This window comes from Prionailurus bengalensis, chromosome B1 (assembly GCF_016509475.1).
Source record: "Prionailurus bengalensis isolate Pbe53 chromosome B1, Fcat_Pben_1.1_paternal_pri, whole genome shotgun sequence".
Classification (NCBI taxonomy): domain Eukaryota; kingdom Metazoa; phylum Chordata; class Mammalia; order Carnivora; family Felidae; genus Prionailurus; species Prionailurus bengalensis.
The window spans coordinates 2,745,555-2,768,846 of NC_057344.1; the positions used below are offsets into that span (position 1 = coordinate 2,745,555).

The 23,292-nt window shown below is 42.9% G+C and overlaps 1 protein-coding gene across 2 annotated transcripts in view; it reads right to left on the bottom strand.

Annotated features, from left to right (window-relative positions):
* CSMD1 (CUB and Sushi multiple domains 1) overlaps positions 1-23,292 on the bottom strand; it is a 2,022,422-nt gene that overhangs the window by 90,346 nt on the left and 1,908,784 nt on the right. For both annotated transcript variants that reach the window (XM_043557450.1, XM_043557440.1), the window contains exon 50: positions 10,045-10,230. In XM_043557450.1, coding sequence (XP_043413385.1) covers positions 10,045-10,230 — 186 coding nt within the window. The remainder of the gene's footprint in view (positions 1-10,044; positions 10,231-23,292) is intronic.

A 23,292-nucleotide genomic window follows, 5' to 3' on the forward strand; every position in this document is an offset into this window, starting at 1 on the left:
ATATACTTTAATATTATACATATATGTATATTTAGTAAGATGAATACTTAATCATTCAATGTAACAGAAAAGAATAATCATTAGTTTTGACATCAATGTATGTACAGAATATGCAGAATGATCACTAACCCTAAAGTGTTGTGTGTTTGAGGCGCCTGGGCAGCTCAGTCGGTTAAGCGTCCAACTTTGGCTCAGGTCATGATCTCACAGTAGGTGGGTTCGACCCCGCATCGGGCTCTGTACTGACAGCTCGGAGCCTGGAGCCTGCTTCGGATTCTGTGTCTCCCTCTTCCTCTGCCCCTCCCCCAACCATGCTCTGTGTGTCTCTTTCTCAAAAATAAATAAACTTTGAAAAAATAAAAACTAAAATAAAGTGTTGTCTATTTAATGCATTAGTTACTTGAAACTATCTATATCTATATCTATATCTATATCTACATCTATATCTGTATCTCTATCTCTATAAAACCATGCACAATTTCAAGTTTGCAGGACTATTTTACATTTCAGGAAGTGTGTGCTCCGTGCTTGACCCAGGTGTGGAAACATTCTGGAGCACAGCTACACACACCAGAGGCAGACCCCTGGCCAGCTGACAGCAGCACGGCTCGCCTGGCACACGTCTCAGCCTGCTGGGCTGGGCAAAGGCTCAGCCATCCAGACTAAAAGGGAGAAAACCTCTCATGTTCATGAGTCAATCTGCTTACATGGCAGCAAATTAAAAAAAAAGCAACTGTAAAAAAGCAGTTTCCTCACATCTCGTCTGACGGGGGCCCTGATGTCCGTTCCACAGGCACTTACAAAGAGATGGCCGTCAGCCCAATGGACAAATGCACCTGCTGTTGCAGGGTTTATGCTTCTCAAAGATAAAACAATAATAACTAACATATTCCATTACTCAGGGGCCGCGAATGACCTACAAGAAACAAGACCCAGATTTACCATGGGGCATTTCAGGGCACATTTTCTTTCTTCTGTTTATCAAGGCGCCAAGGGGAACCTGTTCACAAGTCCAATTAAAACGCAAAAAGCTAGACTAAGCCATGTTCAGTCTTTGCAAAAGAAAATCACAGAGTGGAGCACAGCTGGCCCTAAAGCAGGGGTCTGAATCTAATCTGAAACAGTATCTAAACTCCAACGGGGCACCACGATCCCAAAAAGACGGTTTCAATAACCACAGCGAGTTTGCACAACCTTAATGTACAGCCTTCAAACCCTTCCCCCAGCAGAATCTACAGTAGCTGAGGTTTGGCGCCAATGGTCGGCCACGACAGAGGCTTCCAGGGCTGGCGGGGACTCCTCACCTTGCACACGACTGCACAAACCCATCCCGCAAAGTGACGCACCCCGACGTCGAGGAGCAGGAACCCAGCCGGCGTCTAGTGGCTGTTTGAAACTTCGTGTAGGCTCACACAGCACATGACCCGCCAGGTCTGCTCCCCGGGTCTGCGCCGGGCACGGGACGAATCAGGGCGGGCTGGGCACGGGCTGGGGAGCGCTGGGGGACACTGCGCACGTCTCCGGCACATGCTGCCAGCTGAGGCTCTGAACTGACCTTTTGGCCTGGGCTATTTTCCAAGTCTTGTAACAAACAGACTTCCTTGGAAGCTGGAAATAGATTTGTGCCTCCTACAAAAGTCCTTTTTTCCCTTTAGCTTTAATATGCATTAAATATGTACTTAATTTAATATGCATTAAAAAAGACATATGCAGATGATGATTATGTGTTTAGATCAAGCGGGAACTGGATTCTTCTTCATCGGCTTTGCTAACATCTTCACTGAAATCCCTTGTAAATGCATCCTGTGGGGCAAGATGGGCCCATTCACACTAGCTGCAAGGCGGAGTCCAGCCTCCAGCAGGGAGGGGCCGGCGGCAGACAGATGGCTTCAGTCCCGACTCTGCCGTGGACCGACCATGCAACCTTGGGGGGTTTTCCACTTTTGGGGGCTCCAGTCCCCATCTGCATGATGCGGATAATGATAGTGCTGCAAAGGTCCATTAAAGGGCTCAGACTGCAGGCATGTAAATGCTCATGACAGGGCCTGGGGCGTAGCGGAAAGTCACAGAGGCCTGATGTACAGCTGGTGTCATGACTCAGGGCTCAGCAATATGACGTACGACCAAACGATGTTTGTCAAGGAGCCAAGGGTAACGTATCGTGTGTATTCTACTCTGAAGGTGGGGGTGATCAGTAAAGACAACAGAAGCAGTTCCTAGACCATGTCCTAAGGGACTAAGTGGATACGTGTATATGCTCCAAAACATTTTATATACGGTATTCTTATATTTATAAACACACATATATGCATTACATATATACGTGCATATGTATATTTAACATAAATACATAAACACACAATCATGTATATTATACACATGTATTTATATGTGTATATAATATATATGGGAATAGACACATATGTATTTATATACGTGTGCATACATGTATATATGTACTATTATACACATATGTGCATATATGTATTATATATAGACGAATGCATACACGTACCTGTATGTTGTACAGACATGGCCTACAGGTAACTTATATGTACATAACTTATATATAAGTTTTTCTATGAGTGGGCTATTTGCAGGTCACATAAAGCTATTTGGCACAATACGACTTTATCCTGTTCTCCCTCTCCTGGAATATACAGGTGTTACATTTAACCATGTAAAGTGCTCATGGCACCTGGCACGCATAGTAGGTCTCTGATAAATTGTTCACAACAAACTTACTTCACTGACTAATGCCTTTCATCGAAAAAGCAAACCTCTATATTGGGATTGGGACCTGGGATTCGTTTTTCATTAGACGGTCATCTTAACGGCTTTGATTGTTCCCGTATGCAAAGTGCATCATGCTTATCTGTCCATCATTTGGTCAAACTCTGAAACCCATACGTTAATACCCAGAGCCTCCCTTGTTCTCTTATGCCGTTGGCACGAATCAAATCTTCAGCAACCCAAATCCAGTGTCAGCAAATAAGTTAAAATGGAGAGAAAGGAGCCTCAGGCACCTGCTGCAGGGACATGCGGGACTGCGCGCAGCAGGCAAACTGAAGCGGTTACTTATCGCAGCCTGCACGTCCGTAAAGCTAACGGCCAGACGAACTGATTTTATCTACCATCTACACGTACTCTTTATCAAAGGCGAAGTGTTTCTCACCTGCTCGGAATCAGGGCTCCGGTCTACACATTACTGCAGTCAGTAAGGAAACCAAATGGTGTCACGTCTACGATGTACACAGAGGAGTCAGTCTCGGGGAGCTCAACAGTAACCAAACTTTCCGACTCGCAGGTAAAGCTTCGTGCTTACTCTCTGCAGTTTCTGAATTTAAATGAGGTGGAGAAAATGCCATCCCTCCCCCTCCAAAAATGAAATAGGTTTTCCAAGTCCCTGAATACCAAGGAACTTAAGTGAAATGTCCATTTCTCCCTTTTGTAAAATCTAATGGACGATAGTGAGGCAAGAAATACTTGAAAGTTAGAAATAACACTTAAAAAATTCAGCACTAATTTTCCATTTTATTATAAAAGTTGTATGTATTGTCCGTGTTACTGAAGCAGTCAGTATCAAAAGCTTTAAAATGCAAATTGGCTTTTTTTTCCATTTAACAACCATTTCACTGAGCATACTATAACTTCTTTCTACTGGAATCCTCATCTGTATGTAGGAAATAATTTTGTGATTTAATTTTTTATTGTAGCTTGAAAGCAATCGTCCGTCTAGAATATGCACTTTTGAAGCAGAAAAATTCAAATGCGTGTATCAATTGGACCACCTTATGTGTGTTGTATTACGTTTCCCATCGGCACAGAATAGTTCTCTTAAGTGATGTAATATTTGCCTTTGAACAGCCAAAGGCCCCTCATTCCTGACTTTTCTAGAAAGTTTTAGACATAAATTCAGACCACGTCCTTGAAATCAGTTGGTTCCACTACAGACAAAAGGCGGCTCCCTGACGCGCTGTCAGCGATTTCACGCTTCCCAGGATGAATTACGTGCTGGGTTACAACGGCACCCGCTTCCCGTCTCTGTGCTCAGTTCTCTAACACACAAGGCTTCTGAGACATGAGATTGCTAGGGGCAGAATGGGACGGAAGCAGGGAGCAGGGACTCTCTCCCTAGGTCTTCCGGAAACGAACCCCCATTGGCTCCTCTCTACATCTGTGACTCCAGCCAGCGGACCCCACCGATCCCTCTGAGGTTCTTGTCCGTCTGGGGGGATAACAACTGCGTACGTCCTGAGAGGCGAGTGAGGCGATGTGTGTAAAGCTCACGGACTCCAGCCTGGAGGGCAGTCGAAGGTCCAGGACTGGCACGAACACCTACACATGCACACACTGAACGTGAGCTGGTCGGGTTCCAAGTCAGACTCGCTGTAATATCTGAGTTCGGTCTAAGGGCCATAAGAGGAGCCTCAGGGACACACAGGGGGGCGATTCAGGTACAGGCGGCCCTGCCTCGGCCTGGTGCTCCGTACGCAGAGCTTGGGGACTTGGTGGGACAAACGTGGCACGGGCGGAAGGGACTTGAGGAGGGCACAGGGAGGTCCGTCTGAGTCCCCACCTACTGGCTGTGGGGAGACGGGAGTGTTCTCAGCCCCAGGCCCGGCCCGGCTCCTATGGTTTCTCTGCTGTTACCCCACTCTCTGGGCATTTCTCTGAGCTGATGGGGGCGCTCAAATCACCACTCCTCACGCTCGTCCCCACTCGTCAGGAAACCAGTCTGACACTCGGCGTGTCTAGAACAGGCACAGAGCCTTGAGTCCATACTGGACCACGGCACGGGACTTCCCCAGGCAGATCCCGGCAGCGTCACACCGTTGTGCCGTCATGAGGCCCAAAGCACGTCTGCCAAACCAGTGTCACCATATAGCTGGCCCTGGGGCAGCAGGGGCCTCCACCAGGGCGGTTTCAATGCCATGGAGTACTCCCCCAGATGTTTTCGTAATGCCCAGTCACGTTCATTTGGTTGCAAACTGCAGATTTGGGCTATCTCCGCTATTTGCCTTTTATTAAATCAGGAAGGTAAGGAAAGCACTGCCTTCTCCACAGGGTTGTTGTTATGACCGAATGACGCAGCACGGACACGCCTGACGCAATCCAATGTCTACAGCTGCCATTCAAAAGCGCGGTCCCCGTCATTACCACTGTGTCCCCAGACCATGCGCTCCTCCCAGCAGAGTGCCACCTCTTCTGTAAAAACCGATCCCAGGCTGAGCATCCATGTGATCTCATCTACATCTTTTTTTTTAACCTTTATTCATTTTTGAGAGACAGAGAGAGACAGAGAGAGACAGAGCGTGAGCGGGGGAGGGGCAGAGAGAGAGGGAGACACAGAACCCGAAGCGGGCTCTGGGCTCCGAGCCATTGGAACAGAGCCCGACGTGGGGCTAGAACCCGTGAACCTTGAGACCATGACCTGAGCCGCAGTCCAACTCTTAACCAACGGAGCCACCTTGGCGCCCCTAACCTCATCTACATCTAATCGCTCCCTGCTATGATTGTGTCAGGCTGTGTGTCTGGGGTCCCGTGCATTGGTGCAGACTCCAAGGGCAAAGGCTTGTCTCATGGACCTGCCTACGCCAGCAGTCGTAAGCCAGGTGTCCTCACAGACCACGCATCACAGAGTGCTGGGCGGACGAGCCAGGGTGTGTGCAGCACCTCCCGGTGTGACGACTTTCTTTGGCCCCTCGTGCCCACCGTGGGTCTCACATGCTTCCTCCACAGGGTCCGAGGCATTTTATCCGCTTCTCTCTTTGTGAAATGTGCTGCTTCTTTCTTTCTCTACTCCCCAACTAAGGACTTAAAAAGCTAGGTCGTGCCTCTTTCCCTCCGAATGCTGACATAGTTGGCTCTCTGTGTTGGAGTCTTATGATGCCAACCCATTTACTGGCAAATATAGAGCACTGGCATCGGCATTCTGCAGTCCAAGCTGTAAAGAGGTGCTAAAAACCTGGGTATGCATAATTGCTTACACCAATGAGGGGTGGCCTTGACACTTAAATACGGCCCGTACGCCATCAAAGCTAGTTTTCATTTATGCACAGGGCATTCCGTCCAGCCCACGCTCAGGACGAAGCAACTCAACATTACGGTGACACACTAAAGGTTCTTGCTCATTGCATCGACCTGTGGAGTAACAGGCACATATGTGAGGCAGCCTCTACGTTCAATCCAAAGGAAACGCCTCATCAGTTAAAACAAAATGTCAAAGAAAATGCCACTGAGACTGTCTGACTGTGATCCCCAATAGGCTGGATTATCTTTAAGGAAAATTATGGCTTCAAAGCTTTCCACACAGCTTTACAGATCATGGAAATATCTGTCCATCGGGTCATTTTTAGTAAAATCAATTACGTCCCTAGAAATACTTACAACTGAAAACAAGATCAATCTTAGAGGAAACTGCAAAACATTCTTTCAGTTAAGCTTCTAAATTGTTGCATTCATATTAAATACATTTTGAAAAACGTCTCATTTTATATTGTTTTAACCCAATAAAACAAAAGGGGGAAGTCAGTGTGACATTGGCAAAAGAACGGACACACAGGTAGGTGGAGGAGAGTAGGAAATGCAGAAATTGAGACCCATGAACACAGCGAACCGATCTTTGGCAAAGGAGCAGAAGGCAATACAAATGGAGCAAAGACAGTCTTTCAGCAAATGGCACCGGGCCACGCAGACATGCGTGTGCCAGGACTTCACACCCATCACAAGAATGACTTTGAAATGGATCAAAGACCCAAATGGAAAGTATAAACCTCTAGAAGTAACATAGGAGAAAACGTAGGGGACCCTTGATTGGGGGGATAACTATTTAAGTCCAACACCAGAGGCATGTTCCATGAAAGAAAGAACCAGTAAGTTGTACTCCATCAAAACTGAAAACTTCTGCTCCGTAAAAGACACTATCAAGAGATTGAGAAGAGAAGATGTAGCGTAGGAGGAAATACTTAGGAAGGACATCTCTGATAAAGGACTGTTAGCCAAAATATACAAAGAACTCCTAAAACTCAACAAGAAACATCTTTTTTTTTTTAAAAGAAAGGCAAAAGCTCGAAACATAAACCTCACCAAAGAAGGTAGACTAATGGCAAAGAAATATACAAAAACATGTCCCACATCATATGTCACCAGGGAAATGCAAACTAAAACAACAAGGAGGTGGGGTGCCTGGATGGCTCCGGCAATAAAGCATCTGATTTTGGCTCAGGTCATGATCTTGTGGTCTGTGGGTTTGAACCCTACATTGGGTTCTGTGCTGTCATAACAGCTCAGAGCCTAGAGCCTGCTTCAGGTTCTGTCTCTCTCCCTCTCTCTCTCTCTCTCTCTCTGCCCCTCTCCCCCCTCTCAAAAAATAAACATTTAAAAAATCAAAAAACAAAACAAAACACACGTTGTTAGAAAGGCTAAAATCCAGAACACTGACAACAGCAAATGTTGGTGACAATGTGGAGCCACAGGAACTCTCACTCACTGCCGGTGGGAATGCAAAGTGGTGCAGCGCCTTTGGAGAATGGCTTGACAGTCTCTTAGAAAACTAAACATACTCTACCCCTATGATCAAGCAATCATACTTCTTAGTATTTATTCAAAGGAGTTGAAACTTACGTCCACACAACACCTGCACTTGAATGCTTACAGCAGCTTTATTCATAACAGCCAACATTTGGAGGTAACCAAGGTGCCCTACAGTACATGTGGGAGGATAAATGAACTCTGGTCCATCCAGAAAAGGAAGGGGCCAGTATTATTTAGCACTAAAAATAAAGGGGCCATCAAGCCATGAAAAGACACAGAGGAACCCTAAATACATGTCAGTAAGTGAAAAAAACAACTGATATCTGAAAAGGATACATAACGAAAAAGTTCATCTCTATGACCCTCTGGAAAAGGCAAACTGTGGAGACGGGAAAAAGATCAGTGGTTGCCAACAGTCGAGGGGCGGGGGAATGGGGGTAGATAACAGGCAGAGCACAGAAGATTTTCAGAGCGGTGAAAATGGTCTGTATGGTACCATAATGGTTCGTATTTGTATTTACCCATTTTTCCAAACCCACAGAACATACGATGCCAAGAGTGAACCTTAACCCAAGCTGTGAACTTTGGGTGACAATGATGTATCGAAATGGGTTCACCAATTGTAACAAATGAGCCTCTCCATTTGTTGGTGAGGAATGTAGGTAATCGGGGAAGGATTTATGGGAATCTCTGTACTCTGCTCGATTTTGTTATAAACCTGAAGTTCTTCTAAAAAACGGCCTATTAAAAAAGGATGTGAGAATAAAAATTGCATTTACATAATTTACATAGTTGCCTTATCATGCATCATGTCTTTCTCAGACACTCAACAAATTTTAAATGGCTTTGCCTTTAAAACCTAGCATACACTTGACATTTCAAGCACAGCACCCAGAGAACTTAAAAAGCAAAACAAAACACCAATGCCTGTTCTCCATCCAAGACTAGTTAACTCAAAATCCCTGAGAGTCAGACCTAGACATCAGCAGTTTTTAAAGCTCCCTACACAATTGTCATGTGTACCCATAGTACAGAACCATTGGCATAATGAAAAGTACATAGGACGTAACTGGAGAGGAGCGACTTCAACTCTAACTCTGCAAACCAGTAGCTTTTATTTCGTTGGTAAGGCCGTGTGTGCCCTCCCTTTTCAGAGCTGTCAGGGGATTGAGAGATAAGCTGTTTGAAACATTTGGCACATAGTAGATACTTTACATTGTCAAGCGTTATTAATGACAACCCCTAAGCTATGTGCAAAGTAAGCAGGGTGTTAAACGCCCAGGAAATTGTTATCATCAGTAACCCTAAACATCTAGTGTTACTGCCATCTACGGGGTTAAGCTCATTTGAGGAAATAATTTTATTTAGGATTGAACGTAAAAACCTACCGATGTATCTTATTTTTCTAGCTTCCTGTACTGTTTCTTAATTAAAATAAAACAGTACTTTATGAAATAAAAACTAAGAAATATTACTATTGTCTCATTGACTGTCAGGAAAAGCAATAATTATTTGAAAGGTAAAAATAAATAAATGAAAATGATCACAAGGAGTTTAAGAAGTATGGAGGAAAGTCAACTATGTTCTGTAAACATTTATGCATTTGTAGCTAAGAGTTTAAATAATTTTAACATGACCAAAAATACTGTACTGTGCACAAAAAGAGATCAATAGACTAATTTTATAGTTGAAGATCATGTGAAAACGTTTTTCAAATATCTTCAGAGCAAAAATATTGTATGTGTAGAAATATTATATAACTTTCCATTTTCAGAAATTAGGTAGTTAGATTATTTCCGATTTGAGGCTGGTTTTAATATAGCTGCAATGAAAGTTTTGGTGTAAATTGTGTGTGTGTGTGTGTGTGTGTGCATGAACTTTGGCTCTGTTTATGGAGTTAATTACTATTTTTTAAGACTACAGCTCTAGAATGGGCCCAAACTTTTGACCCTCTTAAGAATATTATTATATACCATAAGTAGCTTTCCAGAAAACTTACTGCACTTTGCAAATCTGTGACTCATTTATTGAGCACCGACATATTACAGAGAGTGGGTGATCCACAAAGAAGCCGGGCACTGCCTTTAACGTGATGGGATTGACAAAGAGGTGGGGGGTGAATCGGAAACTCACGCTGACTTCTGCCTTCGTGTTTTGTGCGGAGACCCACTGCTAGACGGCGCGTCTCTACTCCCTCTCGAATTCACCTACCCACGTGGAAAGAGACAGCCTAGTGAAGGTTTGCTGTAAACATCAGAGGGTCTAGATCCTGATGGAACCAACGTGATTCTCTGCAAGCAACTTTTCAGAATCAGAGCTGACTTTACATACATGGTTGGGATATTTTACGCGGAATAAATTGGTTTTAATCTTAGCACAACGCCGGAGACCAAGCCCTCACGTGCTGTGGAGAGGGTCTCTGCACACTTGGGAATCTGGAGTTCTCCTAACGGTGAATCTTGCTCCTAATTAAATCTGCCAAGACATGTGAAGGCACTTAACACTCACGTGTACACGCAGGAGGCTTCCCCGTGTTATTCCACAGTCCATCTTCCCGACATACGGCTGCTGCTTGTTGGCCTGCTTCCAGCTTAAAGCCCTCATTACATTCATAGATCACTTTACTATCCAGCGTGAACTCGTTGCCCGTAAAGGAACCATTTCCCGGGGACTCGGGGATTCCACAGGACACAGCTGGAAAGAAATGGCACAAATGGGGAGTTATTCTTACAAGACGTTATGATACTGGCTCTGTTTCTATTTTTATCTCTAGCACATATACAAATAGTAAGATATTTATATTTCTTTTCTTTATGTTTATTTATTTTTGAGAGACAGAGACAGATCATGAGCAGAGGAGGGCTACAGAGGGAGGGAGACACAGATTCCAAAGCAGGATCCAGGATCCAGGCTCTGTCAGCACAGAGCCCAACGTGGGGCTCCAACTCACAAACTGCGAGATCATGACCTGAGCGGAAGTCGGACGCTCAACCGACTGAGCCACCCAGGTGCCCCTGAACTCTGTCATACAGTTTAAACACACTGAGATGTTTTCAACACATGGCCGGGCTCAGGATTGCGCAGTATCATGCTTTTTACATCATTTAATATTGGAAAGAAAGGATAAAATGGTATCTTTCCCATCACAAAGTTGACCGACACGTTGGTGCTGAGATTTCACAGGGATCAGAACCGATCCCCAGTCTGGCCTCCCTCACCCCCCACGACTGGGTTTTCCTCGAAGCGCCATCAAGTTCTGATGAGAGGCAAATCACTTAGCCGACATCCTCAATGCGTCCACAACCACAGTATCTGTTATCTCATGAATTATCTGTCAGAAAACAGGGCCTGAGGAACCGAAATACTGGAGGAGAAAGGGAGATTGCCTTGAGCAGAACAGCTCAGTCCTCCAGGCGCTAAGCAGGCCCGCTTTCGGTATAAGGCCGGCAAGAAAGCAGTACGAAGGAAGCAGGCATTTTTTTAAATGTTTCTTTATTTTTGAGAGAGACAGAGAGAGACAGAGAGGGAGACCCAGAATCCAAAGCAGGCTCCAGGCTCTGAGCTGTCAGCACAGAGCCTGACGTGGGGCTCGAACTCACGAAATGTGAGATTGTGACCTGAGCCGAAGTCGGACACTTAACCGAGTGAACCACCCAGGCGCCCAAGGAACAGACATTTTTTTTTCAATATATGAAATTTATTGTCAAAATGGTTTCCATACAACACCCAGTGATCATCCCAAAAGATGCCCTCTTCAATACCCATCACCCATCCTCCCCTCCCTCCCACCCCCCCATCAACCCTCAGTTTGTTCTCAGTTTTTAAGAGTCTCTTATTCTTTGGCTCTCTCCCACTGTAACCTCTTTTTTTTTTTCCCTTCCCCTCCCCCATGGGTTTCTGTCAAGTTTCTCAGGATCCACATAAGAGTGAAAACATATGGTATCTGTCTTTCTCTGTATAGCTTATTTCACTTAGCATCACACTCTCCAGAGGAACAGACATTTTTTAACAAACAAGAAAGATGAAGAGAGTGTTTAGTATAAATATTTCCTTCTTCAATTTACTAGCTCTGATCCAGACTCATCTACTATGAGACAGAAACCAAACAAACAGACAAAAAACACCTCTCATGTGAAATGACTGTAAGTTACAACAAGGGCACAAAGTAGGAAAGCAGGACAGAGAGATCAACAGTAATTCCCAAGGATCTACACCCAATTCGGGTGCATTTGTCAAAGAATCGTTTTGCAATAACTACAGTAATGGCCTTCCTTCACTCGGTCAATATTTTTTTTTTCAACGTTTATTTTTTTGGGGACAGAGAGAGACAGAGCATGAACGGGGGAGGGGCAGAGAGAGAGGGAGACACAGAATCGGAAACAGGCTCCAGGCTCCGAGCCATCAGCCCAGAGCCCGACGCGGGGCTCGAACTCCTGGACCGCGAGATCGTGACCTGGCCGAAGTCGGACGCTCAACCGACTGCACCACACAGGTGCCCCTAATATTTAAGGTATTATTCACCTCATGGGTTTTAAATTGGGGTAGTTTAAAAATTTTCCCACACTGATTCCAATGAGAAACTACGTGTAGCATGTTAGAGCTGGAAAGACAGACTGAAAGAGCTTACATAAACTTATCAATTTACGGATAAGGAAAAGTGAGGGTCAGAAAGGTAAAAGGACTTGCCTAGGCTATCAGAGAGACTGTGTGAAACCTCAGGCCACAGAGCAGACTGGTGACACCCAGCTGAGTCCACCTTCTGTTCCACGAGAGCCCCAGGGAGGAGCACACTGAGCTACACTGGTTCTGAGTCTTTTCGTTGTCATTTTGTTCTTTTGTCCTTAGCGCAATTCGTGAATAAATGCGATGGAAAATGGTCAGAGAAGGTAACGCATTTTTTAATGTAGTGGGTGATAAAAATCAAATTTCTGGGAAGTCCAAGCACTCAAATTTCTCTTGTGCTTAATTTTATAATCTGCTATTTCAACATCTATCTATATGAAAAATACATATGAAAAAAATTACATGATATACATATGAAGCATACTATAGTAAAGATTTGCAGTAGCCAAGGGATAAAAAAATCTTAGACATATAGACATCATTTTTTTTTTACAGGGGAAACTTTATTTTTTTTTTAATTTTTTATATTAAATATAATTTATTGTCAAATTGGTTTCCATACAACACCCAGTGCTCATCCCAACAGGTGCCCTCCTCAATGGCCATCACCCACTTTCCCCTCTCCCCCACCCCCCATCAACCCCAGTTTGTTCTCAGTATTTAAGAGTCTCTTATGGTTTGCCTCCCTCCCTCTCTGTTTGTAACTCCCCCCCCCCCACCCCTCCTCCCTGGTCTTCCATTAAGTTTCTCAGGATCCACGTAAGAGTGAAAACATATGGTGTCTGTCTTTCTCTGCCTGACTTATTTCACTTAGCATAACACCCTCCAGTTCCATCCATGTTGCTGCAAATGGCGGGATTTCATTCTTTCTCATTGCCAAGTAGTATTCCATTGTATATGTAAACCACATCTTCTTTATCCATTCATCAGTTGATGGACATTTAGGCTCTTTCCACAATCTAGCTAATGTTGAAAGTGCTGCTATAAACATTGGGGTACAAGTGCCCCTATGCATCAGCACTCCTGGATCCCTTGGGGAAATTCCTAGCAGTGCTATTGCTGGGTCATAGGGTACAGCCGCTCTGGAAAACAGTGTGGAGGTTCCTCTAAAAACATACAGACATCAGTTTGAATAAAGCATTCCAAATAACATCTGGCTTTCCAAAGCCATTGCTTTACTGAGGCAATGTATCCATCATTTGCAAAATGTTCATCTTAATTTCTTGAAGGCAGTGAATGCCCCTTGTGACTGGATCTCTCAGGGTCAACAATCTGTTTCCTCACCAATTCCTCTCAGGAGTCACTCAAGTAATCATTGGCTCATTCTCACAAACCTTAATGTCCCTGCCGCTAGCTGAAGCGTGCCCAGGGCCCAGTTCCCTTCTGGCTCTCATTTGGGATGAGAAGCCAATGAAATGACATTTCTCTGGCAGATGAAATGAGAAAGAGGACATTATACAAACACCCAAGAAACCCTACCTTCAAGGGATTCATACCCCGGAGGCCCAAACATAAAAGGTATCTAACTACCTATGTTAAATCTGGAAGCTCATTTCACGCGTGAACCCTGATACTGGGGACTTCAGAAGACCCACTTTTTGTCATCTGATCAGCCACTGGGAATCTGTTTTTGGCTTTGAGCTATCGGTTTTAACAACTCTGTAAAGTGTCTTAACAACAGGTTGTTTGGCGGGGCTTAAAATAAAGGTTGGCGATCAATCAGCCACGAAATTCTAACACTTCTGATTCGATGAAGGTTGGTGATATCCTTACAGACTCCCTTAAAAGGGAGACTCATGCTAATGTCTAGTATGGGGTCATCTATTCATTCCTTCCAAAATTTTTGCATGATTACTATGTGACAGATATTGTTTCGATCACTTTTTAAATGTTAAGGAGTAAAATGTATGTGACTTTCAAAATATTCATTATGTTCTTCCTTTTATTATAGCTGAAGGGAATACATTGTCTTAGTATTTTTTCATTGTACTAATATAGCATTATATTTCCCAACAATCTAGGCAAATGAGCACATACTCAGCCCATAAATTCATCTTCTGTGGAAGAGCACGGACTTTAAAGTCAGACTTCTCGACCAGTTCTTGTCCCTGATATTTGTCAGCTCTATGACTTCAGGTCAGTGACAATGAATGTCTGGTTTGCAGGTTAATAATGGCCACCTCAAAGGCAATTGTAAGGAGTCAACGAAATAATGTACACAGAACAAAGAGCACTAGCTTGATACAACATAAGTATTCAATACTCAAGAAAACATTGTGGGGCCCCTGGGTGGCTCAGCTAGTTAAGGTCTGGCTCCTGATCTCGGCTCAGGTCATGATCTCACAGTTCATGGGATTGAGCCTCACAGCAGGCTCTGCACTGAGAGTGGGGAGCCTGCTTGGGATTCTCTCTCTCTCCCTCTCTCTCTGCCCCTCTTCCACTCTCTCTCTCCGTCTTCAAAATAAATTTTAAAAAGTGACTTGCAAAGACAGCAAAGAGGAAACCGGTAGTAAATCAGCTTCTTTCTACTACACGTCTCATGAGATATTTAACGTTTTGGTTTCGAATATATAAATGGAAGGGCTGCTGTGCCCAGTGTCATATTCTTTTATGAATCGAACCCTTCATGGGATTTTTTTCTTTACGTATTTAAGACCAAACAGTAGTTGTCATTCCTGTCTTTGGAGGTTTAACACCTCTCTGATTTTTTTCCCATTTTCCATTTCCCATGATTGCTTGCTATAACTGACAATCCCTCCTTTTCTTTCTGCTACCCATCGAATTTCAACTCTGTACAATTCGCGTTCCTTTTTTTTTTTTCTTTCTCCATTTTTTTTTCCCTTCAAAGAGTTCTTGGGCTGTGACTCTCACCTTAGGCTTGTGATCCTCACATCTTGACAGCCACTCAGTCCATGTGGTGTTGTCACCTGCTGTCCAGCTGAACGATGCCCACATCTCAAGCTTAATGTGTGTAAACCCTGAGGTTGTCATCAGACCTTCGCCGTAGCTACTACCCTCACAGACTTTCTCCCAGTAAGTCCAGTTAGAATTTTCCATTCACTTCTTGTTTACATGGCCCGGATTTGGTTGGTGACCACGTGGTGCCTGCTTATTTGAACATTTGCTTCACACTCTACTGGTATCCTAGCTCACACACCCAGTATCTCAAAATAGAATGTCTACCTTTTCATTATCTGTTGGGAGGGTTGTGTTTTTTTTTTTTTACCTTTTCATTATCTGAACCCTACTCGTAAGGCTAAGGCAAACCCAGAGAGAGATCAATCACCCAGTAAAGCCTGGAATGAAAATAGTATCCTGCAGTAGGGATGCCTATGGACTGGTTAAAGTAAGAGGTATATTTAGGGGCACCTGGGTGGCACAGTCGGTTAAGCGTCCGACTTCAGCCAGGTCACAATCTCGCGGTCCGGGAGTTCGAGCCCCGCGTCGGGCTCTGGGCTGATGGCTCAGAGCCTGGAGCCTGTTTCTGATTCTGTGTCTCCCTCTCTCTCTGCCCCTCCCCCGTTCATGCTCTGTCTCTCTCTGTCCCAAAAATAAATAAACGTTGAAAAAAAAATTTTTTTTAAAGTAAGAGGTATATTTAAGTAATAAGGTCTGAAACGGGACATGAAGGCAGTCTGATAGGTACCAAGTTTATAACCAAAGACCAAGTTGAACATCAGCAGTATAAACAAAAGAACTGCATATAAGCTTAGGAACTGGAAGAATGGAGAGCCCATGAAATGCTCTGCAAAGAATGGGATGTGCTAAGAGGTACAGAAGAAGACTTGCTTTGCAAGAGAGCAATGCCAATCCTTCACACATTCTGCCGAAGGCATAATGAAGAACAAGGCAGCCACACAGCCAATGCCTCAAATGACCGTGGATTTCCGTGGGGTCATAAGTATACAATGTAAGCATGGAAGAATTTTCTATTAATTAAAATGTGTGTATGTGTGTGGAACTTTAAATACATACACATATAAATATTAATTACGGACTGTAATAGAATATCCCAATTGCCATCTAGAATTTGGTTCTGCTCTGTAATATCAGGGCTTGCATTTGTTTTGTGTTAATAATCATGTTGGGCCAAGTAACAGCGAATTTGTTACAGTCTAATAAAAGTATCAGAGACCGATAATACAGAAATCACGTCACTTATTATTCACTACAGAACTATCAGATAAAAGCCTTAGAACACTATTTTTGCTGACTACAGAATTCTGGGCGGTATTCTTTTCAGCCCTTTGCAACATGCTGTTCTACTTCCTTCTACCCACCAGGGTTTCTGATGAGAAATCTACCACCACTTGAATCCTTATCTCCCGGTAGGTGATCCATTGTTTCTGCTTGGCTACTTTCAAGATTTGTTTTCTCTGCCTTTACTCTCAGACGTTCAACTATGGTGTGCTTTGGTGGGCATTTCTTTGGGTTTCTGGTGATTAGGGCTCACTTAGCATTTTTACAAATTTTGCCAAACTTGGCTTTCAGCCAGATCTCCTCAAGCACTTTTTCAGCCTCTCCCATCTTTCTGCTCATCTTCTGGGACCCTGAGGACACACGTGTCAGGTCATGTTGCGGTCCCATGGTCTCCGAGGCTCAGTTTACTTCTTTGTAAGCAAATTTTCTCTCTGTTTTTCAAAGTGGCTACTTTTCATCATTCTATCTTCAATTCAGAGGAGAGAGGTCCTTTCCCATCATCTCCTTTCTGCTGTTGAGTCCATCTACTGAGTTCTTTTGTTTGTTCGTTTCAGTTATCGTATTTTTTAGTTCTAATCATTCCATTTGGTTATTCTTTGCATCTTCTATTTCTTTGCTGGGCCTTCCTATTTTTTTTAACTGTTTATTATCAAATGCATATATCATACGCATAATATAATAAAATGCTCATATGCATTTTAATTGTTGGTGATGGCTGTTTTAGAATCTTAGAGCATTCCAGCAACTGTGTCATCTAGACATTGGCTTCTGTTGATTGTCTCATCTCATTTAGGTTGATATCTTCCCATTTCTTGGTATGACAGGTGATATGGCATTAACACCTGGACATTTTGGGCATTATGTCCTAAGACTGGCTCTGTTTTCCTAAGGCTTACCTAACATCACTCTAGTAAGCAAAGGAGGTCCCACCTCCTCACCTCCAGGTGGAGGTGGAATTCTGGGTTAGTGGGGTCCTTGATGGGCGAGGTGGAGATTCCAGCTGGCCTGCAAGTCCCCACTAGTGCCTCACTGGCCGGGACAGTAGGAGGTGTTTCTTATGGATCCTCCTGTGGCCTCCACTGACATGGAGAGGAATGGCTTTGTCACAGTTGAGGAATGGTGACATTTCTGACTCTCAAATATGTGTCCTCTGATACCATCCCAGCAAGGGGGGATTAGGGGAAGATCATCACCACCACCTGGAGTGAGGTCCAATTTCCTACCTGGTGTCACTGATGCTTCTTCCAAGGTCTCCTTGGACACCACCCTGTAGGGGAGAGTTGGGCCATCTTAGACAGCCTGGAAAAGATCTCCACTCGGTTTTTGCAATCAGTGGTTGGGTATAACCACAGGTTTTCCCATAAGGTTTAGATGAAGAATGATTATTGACTAAATATTTCCTTTCTTGTCTGGGCCGTTCCTTCTCTGTTATTTTGGCAGGGAGAACAGACTTTTCTTGGTTGTTATTGTTGTTGTTATTATTGTTATTATTATTATTGTGATTTTGCCTGTGCCCATTGGTATTTCAAGATAACCAGTTTCCTCTTCATGCAGTTAGGAGTTTGAGGCAGTAAAGAGAGCCTAAGAATCTCACCACTGAGTCATTCCTTCCATTCTGAGGTCCTAAGTCATTCTACCATTTTCTCTGTATCTTACAGAGTTCTCTTATAATTGTTTTTTATATAATTTTCAGGGATTTTAGTTGTACTTAGGATGGAAAATAGAAGAAAGAACATCTACTTCATCTTCCTAGAGTGAAAGCTGGAATATCTTTTAAACAATCTTGTTCTGGGGCGCCTGGGAGCTCAGTGGGTTAAGTGTCTGACTTCGGCTCAGGTCATTATCTCTCGGTTCGTGAGTTCAAGCCCCTCATCAGGCTCTGTGCTGACAGCTCAGAGCCTGGAGCCTGCTTCAGATTCTGTGTCTCCCTCTCTCTCAGCCCCTCCCCTGCTCATGCTCTGTGTCTCAAAAATAAACAAACATTAACAAACAATAAAGACAACAACAAAAACAACAATCTTGTTCTGAGGCTGAACAAGAAAGGGCTCTGTGATAGACTGGTGATGTCTGCCATGGCAAAAAAGTTAAGAATCCTGCACACCACAGACCCTGCAAATCTGACCACTTCAGCACTTGTTGTCTGTCCCACCCACATGCCTACCTCTTACCTGAATAGTGCTCATACACCCTCTTCCTAAAGGTGTAAAAATCCTTCAAGTGCAGAATATCCATACATGTTTTTCACCCTTCCCACTGCCTTGAATATCAGAGCTCTCAATAAATATACGTTAACTTTGTTTATTTATTTATGGGAAATGGAAAAAAAATATTACACTACCAAAGGTATAACTTGAAAGTTTTTCAAAAATTACCAGGGCCCTGAATTTCCGTATGTGGATTTACTAAGTTTACAATTTGAACAACCAGTAAGAAAGTTTTCACTTTAGTTTAAGTACTATATTTTAATTTTCAATATTTTAACTGAACACATGACTTTGATAGAAATTATAGATTTTAAAATTTAACACCTGTAACTATACATGAAATATTATATAGGTATTTTTGTGATTTTCAAGGATTTGCAGAGTTTTAACTATGATTTTCTCTAGAATCATTGATAGAGATACTTATAATAGCATTATATTTGGATAAAGAATTATCTGATGATTTCTATGTGTTTTCCTAAAGATCAGAGAACTAAACTTGTATGCATGCCATAATAACATATCTAGTTTTTCAGACACATATTCATATAAATTATAACTGTAAAATTGTAAATCCTTAATTTTGTTAAAGTTCTAAATAAATGCAGTCATGTTTTGCAATGAATTTCAGGTTATTCCAAATGGCCATTTTGTTAGTGACAAGTGTTACATATTCTCTCCAGAAGAAATGTCCCACAATTTGATAGTATTTAACTTTATCTAACTTGAACATTACTGTATTTCTGTGAGGTAGATAAGACAAATGTGATAGTTCTTAATTTATTTTGTGTACTGGCGAAGGGATGGGTTTTTGGAGAAACAGATTTGGGGATCAGTAGTGGTGCCCCTTTACACATTTGGTGGAGTGGGTAATTTTGATTCTGTTCAAATAGATCTATAGAAATATCTGACATTGTTCAATTGGAGCATTTGACACATCTCTAACATATATTTCATACATCCTGCCAATCAAAGAATAAGAACAACTTGTTCCTTCACTCACTTGACAATATTATCCACTACGTGCCAGAATGGGTATGAAGCACAGTCCAAACGGTAATGAATAAAACTGAGCTTTTCCTTTCCCTCTTGAACCTTACAGTTTATTAGGCAGGTTCTAGTAGTACTGGATGAGACAAACAGGCTTAGAAACAAATCTACATCATGGATTGTAAAAGCTGTCCTTAGTGTCACAAAGAGACAGAACAAGGTGCTGAAACAAAGAACAAATGAGGAATGTTATTTAAATTAAGACAGAAAGCCTTCAGTCAAGGCTTCAGTATTGAAGCCCCAGGCCTCAAGTCCTGGAAAGCACCTTTATGCAGAGAAGGAGGCCCGGCCTGAGGCAGGAAAACACTGATCAAAGGTCACTGTGACTGTGAAGGGTGAGCCACCTAAAGTACAGATTAGGAGATCATTAGAGGAGGTGTTATTCAGAACTGTGGCAAAGAGTCTGCATTTTATGTTGCAGACTTCAGAACTCCTTCAGAGGATTTCAAATGGGCAGTCACACAAACTCATTGAAACCACTGCCTGCAGGATGAATTGCGAAATGGACACAGTGAAGCTGGTGCAGGAAGGCCATTCTGGAGGTCCCTGGGAGAGGCGAAGGTGAATTGGAAGGGGGCACAAAGAGGTGAGAAAGGTTCGGAACAAGTGGCCCCAAAAGGTGTCACTGTAGCATGTGGATATGTTGAGCTGAAGGCAATCAAGGCCCTGTAGGCTCAAGAGCAGCATCTCACCTTCCCTTCACTACCTAGAAGAATTTAAACTGGGGGTCTTTCCCAGAATGACAGTTTTTACCAGACATGAATTTTATCTAGGTGACTAACCCATCCATACGGCAAGGCCAAGATCTAACTACCAAACATCCGCTCTTCTACTTATTGACCTGGAAATTGCCCTCCTCCCACCTGAAGACCCAGGGCCCCAGCCCATTCCTTAGCTCAGGATGCCATGGACACCATGTCACCTTTCTGTCTTTGACCCTCATGTATGTGGGGTCCTTGTATGTATGAAATGAGATTTGATTTGTTTTCCCTGTTCATCTGTCTCATGTCGATTCAATTTTTAGATCAGCTACAGGAACTGTGAAGAGCAGAGGAAATTTTCTCCCTCCCACCCCAACAAAGTGAATGGACTGGGACACACTCAGAAGCTAGAATCAGCAGGGCTTGATGGTTGCAGGCAGAGACTCAGGTAGAGGAAAGAAAGAGAAGTCCGTTAAGCAACCGGCTGGACTAGAGTCTCATTTTCTGAGACAGGATAAAGAGTTCTGTCTTGGCATTGAGACCCAGAGGTGCAAAAAATGTTTCAGTGGGGCAGTTGGCCTGGACTACCTCTGGAGTTCAGAAGAAAGAGTGGGGGACAAGCAAAGAGAAAGAGGTATTTCTAGTATCTATTGGCTCTCTCTGTAACACCCCCTGAATCACTCTAGACTCAGTTCTGTCCATAGTCTGCATGGCTAGACTATAAACTGAACATGGTATCCTATAATCTATAAGCAACTTTTAAGGAATAACAAATTCTTCCACTCAGTCTTTCCGGTGAAAAGACTTATCACTGTTTATGTATTGATTCATAATTTATTAAAACATGTACCATGGAAATAATTTGTTGGAAGAATAAAACATATCAGCACATTACAGATGCAGACTTTCTAAAAGAAGACACAGATAGCTTTCCTCAGATATCTGGGGAATTGATTTCTCCCATAACGATATCTTCATAAATTTATATGTTAGGTTCTACCTTAAAGTTTTATAAGTTTGATTAAAATTACATATATTTTAAATTATATATATATTCTTTTCGCATGAGTTATTTAATTTGAATGATAAAATTATCACGTAATTTGGGGAAGGCAAAAGGTATTATTCCCATTGTACAGATAATGGTTCTAAACTCAAAGTTAAGCAACTGTACATAACCCTGGTAGTTAGTGGGGAAATGACACCAGATAGGTAAATAAATGCCTCATTTTGCTTGAAAAAGAGCCAAGGAGCCTTTAATTATCCCATGACTAGTTGGCATTCCAATATAACTTGTAACTGCAATTTTCAAAAGGACTTCTTTTGTTACATCGGAAAAGATAGATTTCAGGTTGCCCACCATGTCAGTGTCCTTCCCAATATGATATCAACGGAAATAAATGCAAAGAAGAATTCAGAAGGACAGAATAATATTGAATGAATGTTATGATTCTTTCTAAAACAAGAGTTTCCTGCTAGTAATTTAATTCTATTTCAAATAGTGGAAAATATCCTTGAGTTGTACGGACACAAAATTCCTATTTTTTCCCTCATTCTTTGAGCAGAACCTTAGCTACGCAGTTGAAATGAAAACAGAGTGAATTGATCATTTAAAGTCATTTTCTTCCTGAATGTCATAGGTGTTTAGCACAACTGACCAGAGTCCTACTTTTCCTTTACAAGAAGATCCCTTAAGAAATAAAACCTAACGTGACATCTAAACCCAGAACGTGTTGTAGGAGAAACGCTCCCTGCAGAGATGCAAGGTTGGAGCGATGGTGTCCCCACTTATATTAGCGCTTTAAGCGGCTATTACTTTGTGCTCTGAAATCCGTTGCATTTGGCAAATACTTTACTGGTTATTCTGTCTTGGCTTAAGAACCCTCACCTGGAAACGAAGTCTCTCGAGGTCATGTCTGTGGTCTCCTCTCTAAAAGTCTGCAATTCTATCCCAAAGCTTCCTCAGCGCATTCGAGAGAAATGTCCCTGCCACTTCATCCACCTCCTCCTGCTACCTACACTGTTGTATGGTATCTCTTCCCAAATTACCACACTATAAATATGGAAGATGAGAGTAAAGGTGCGACTCTAACTCCCTCTCACAGGCGCACCGAGGAATCTGGCCGGGAGGACTCCAAGCAGGGTAGAGCAGAATGCATGTCCTCTGACTCCCGACCCTCCACTACTTTATTTTTAAGAAGTCAACATGCAATTATTTTGTTTAGCAAAGAATTTAAAACACGGTTAAGTGTCTGTGTGGCTGTTAATAGTTTCTGTAATCTTGTACTGGGGTCTAGTTCTCCACTTGAGGTGGTCAAGCATCTCACCAGGTTTCCCGTGAGTAAACTTGAATTTGCTGTTTGGCCACAATCCTCAACCTACGGACATTCCGATCATCACTCAAGCAAACGCATGATGACTTTTTCATGACAGGCTTGATGAGGACCACCAGTAGAAAATGCCATTTGAGTACATTACAGCTCGAGAGTGCGTCTTTGTAATAAACCCACGACTACCCCAGCAATGTCTTCAGGACCTCCCACGTGACCCACACCAGCCAGAGACAGGGTTGGATTTAATCAGTGAGCCTTGTGTGGCTTTGTTGTTGGATGAGAGGACGTCACATCCTCAGCTATATGAATTTACAGGCACAAATGCTGCAAGCTGGCCAACAAGCATTTTGAATTTGATTAACAGAGATTTATGTAATCTTCTCTTTCTCCATAACTTGTTCCATCCAGCCAGGGACTCTAAGTAGTGATATAGGTGATGCACAAAATGAATGAATTCACATTTAAAACAATATATAACAAGGGGTAAAATATGGTTCAAGAGTTTCTGTATCAAAAAGTATATATCAGCATTGCCAATATCTTCTAAATTAACTGTCACCACCATTTGCAGTGTGTTGAAAAATGTAACACAGTGACTGTAAGTGATTGTAGGGAGAGGACAGCACTCTTCCACTATTAACTTCT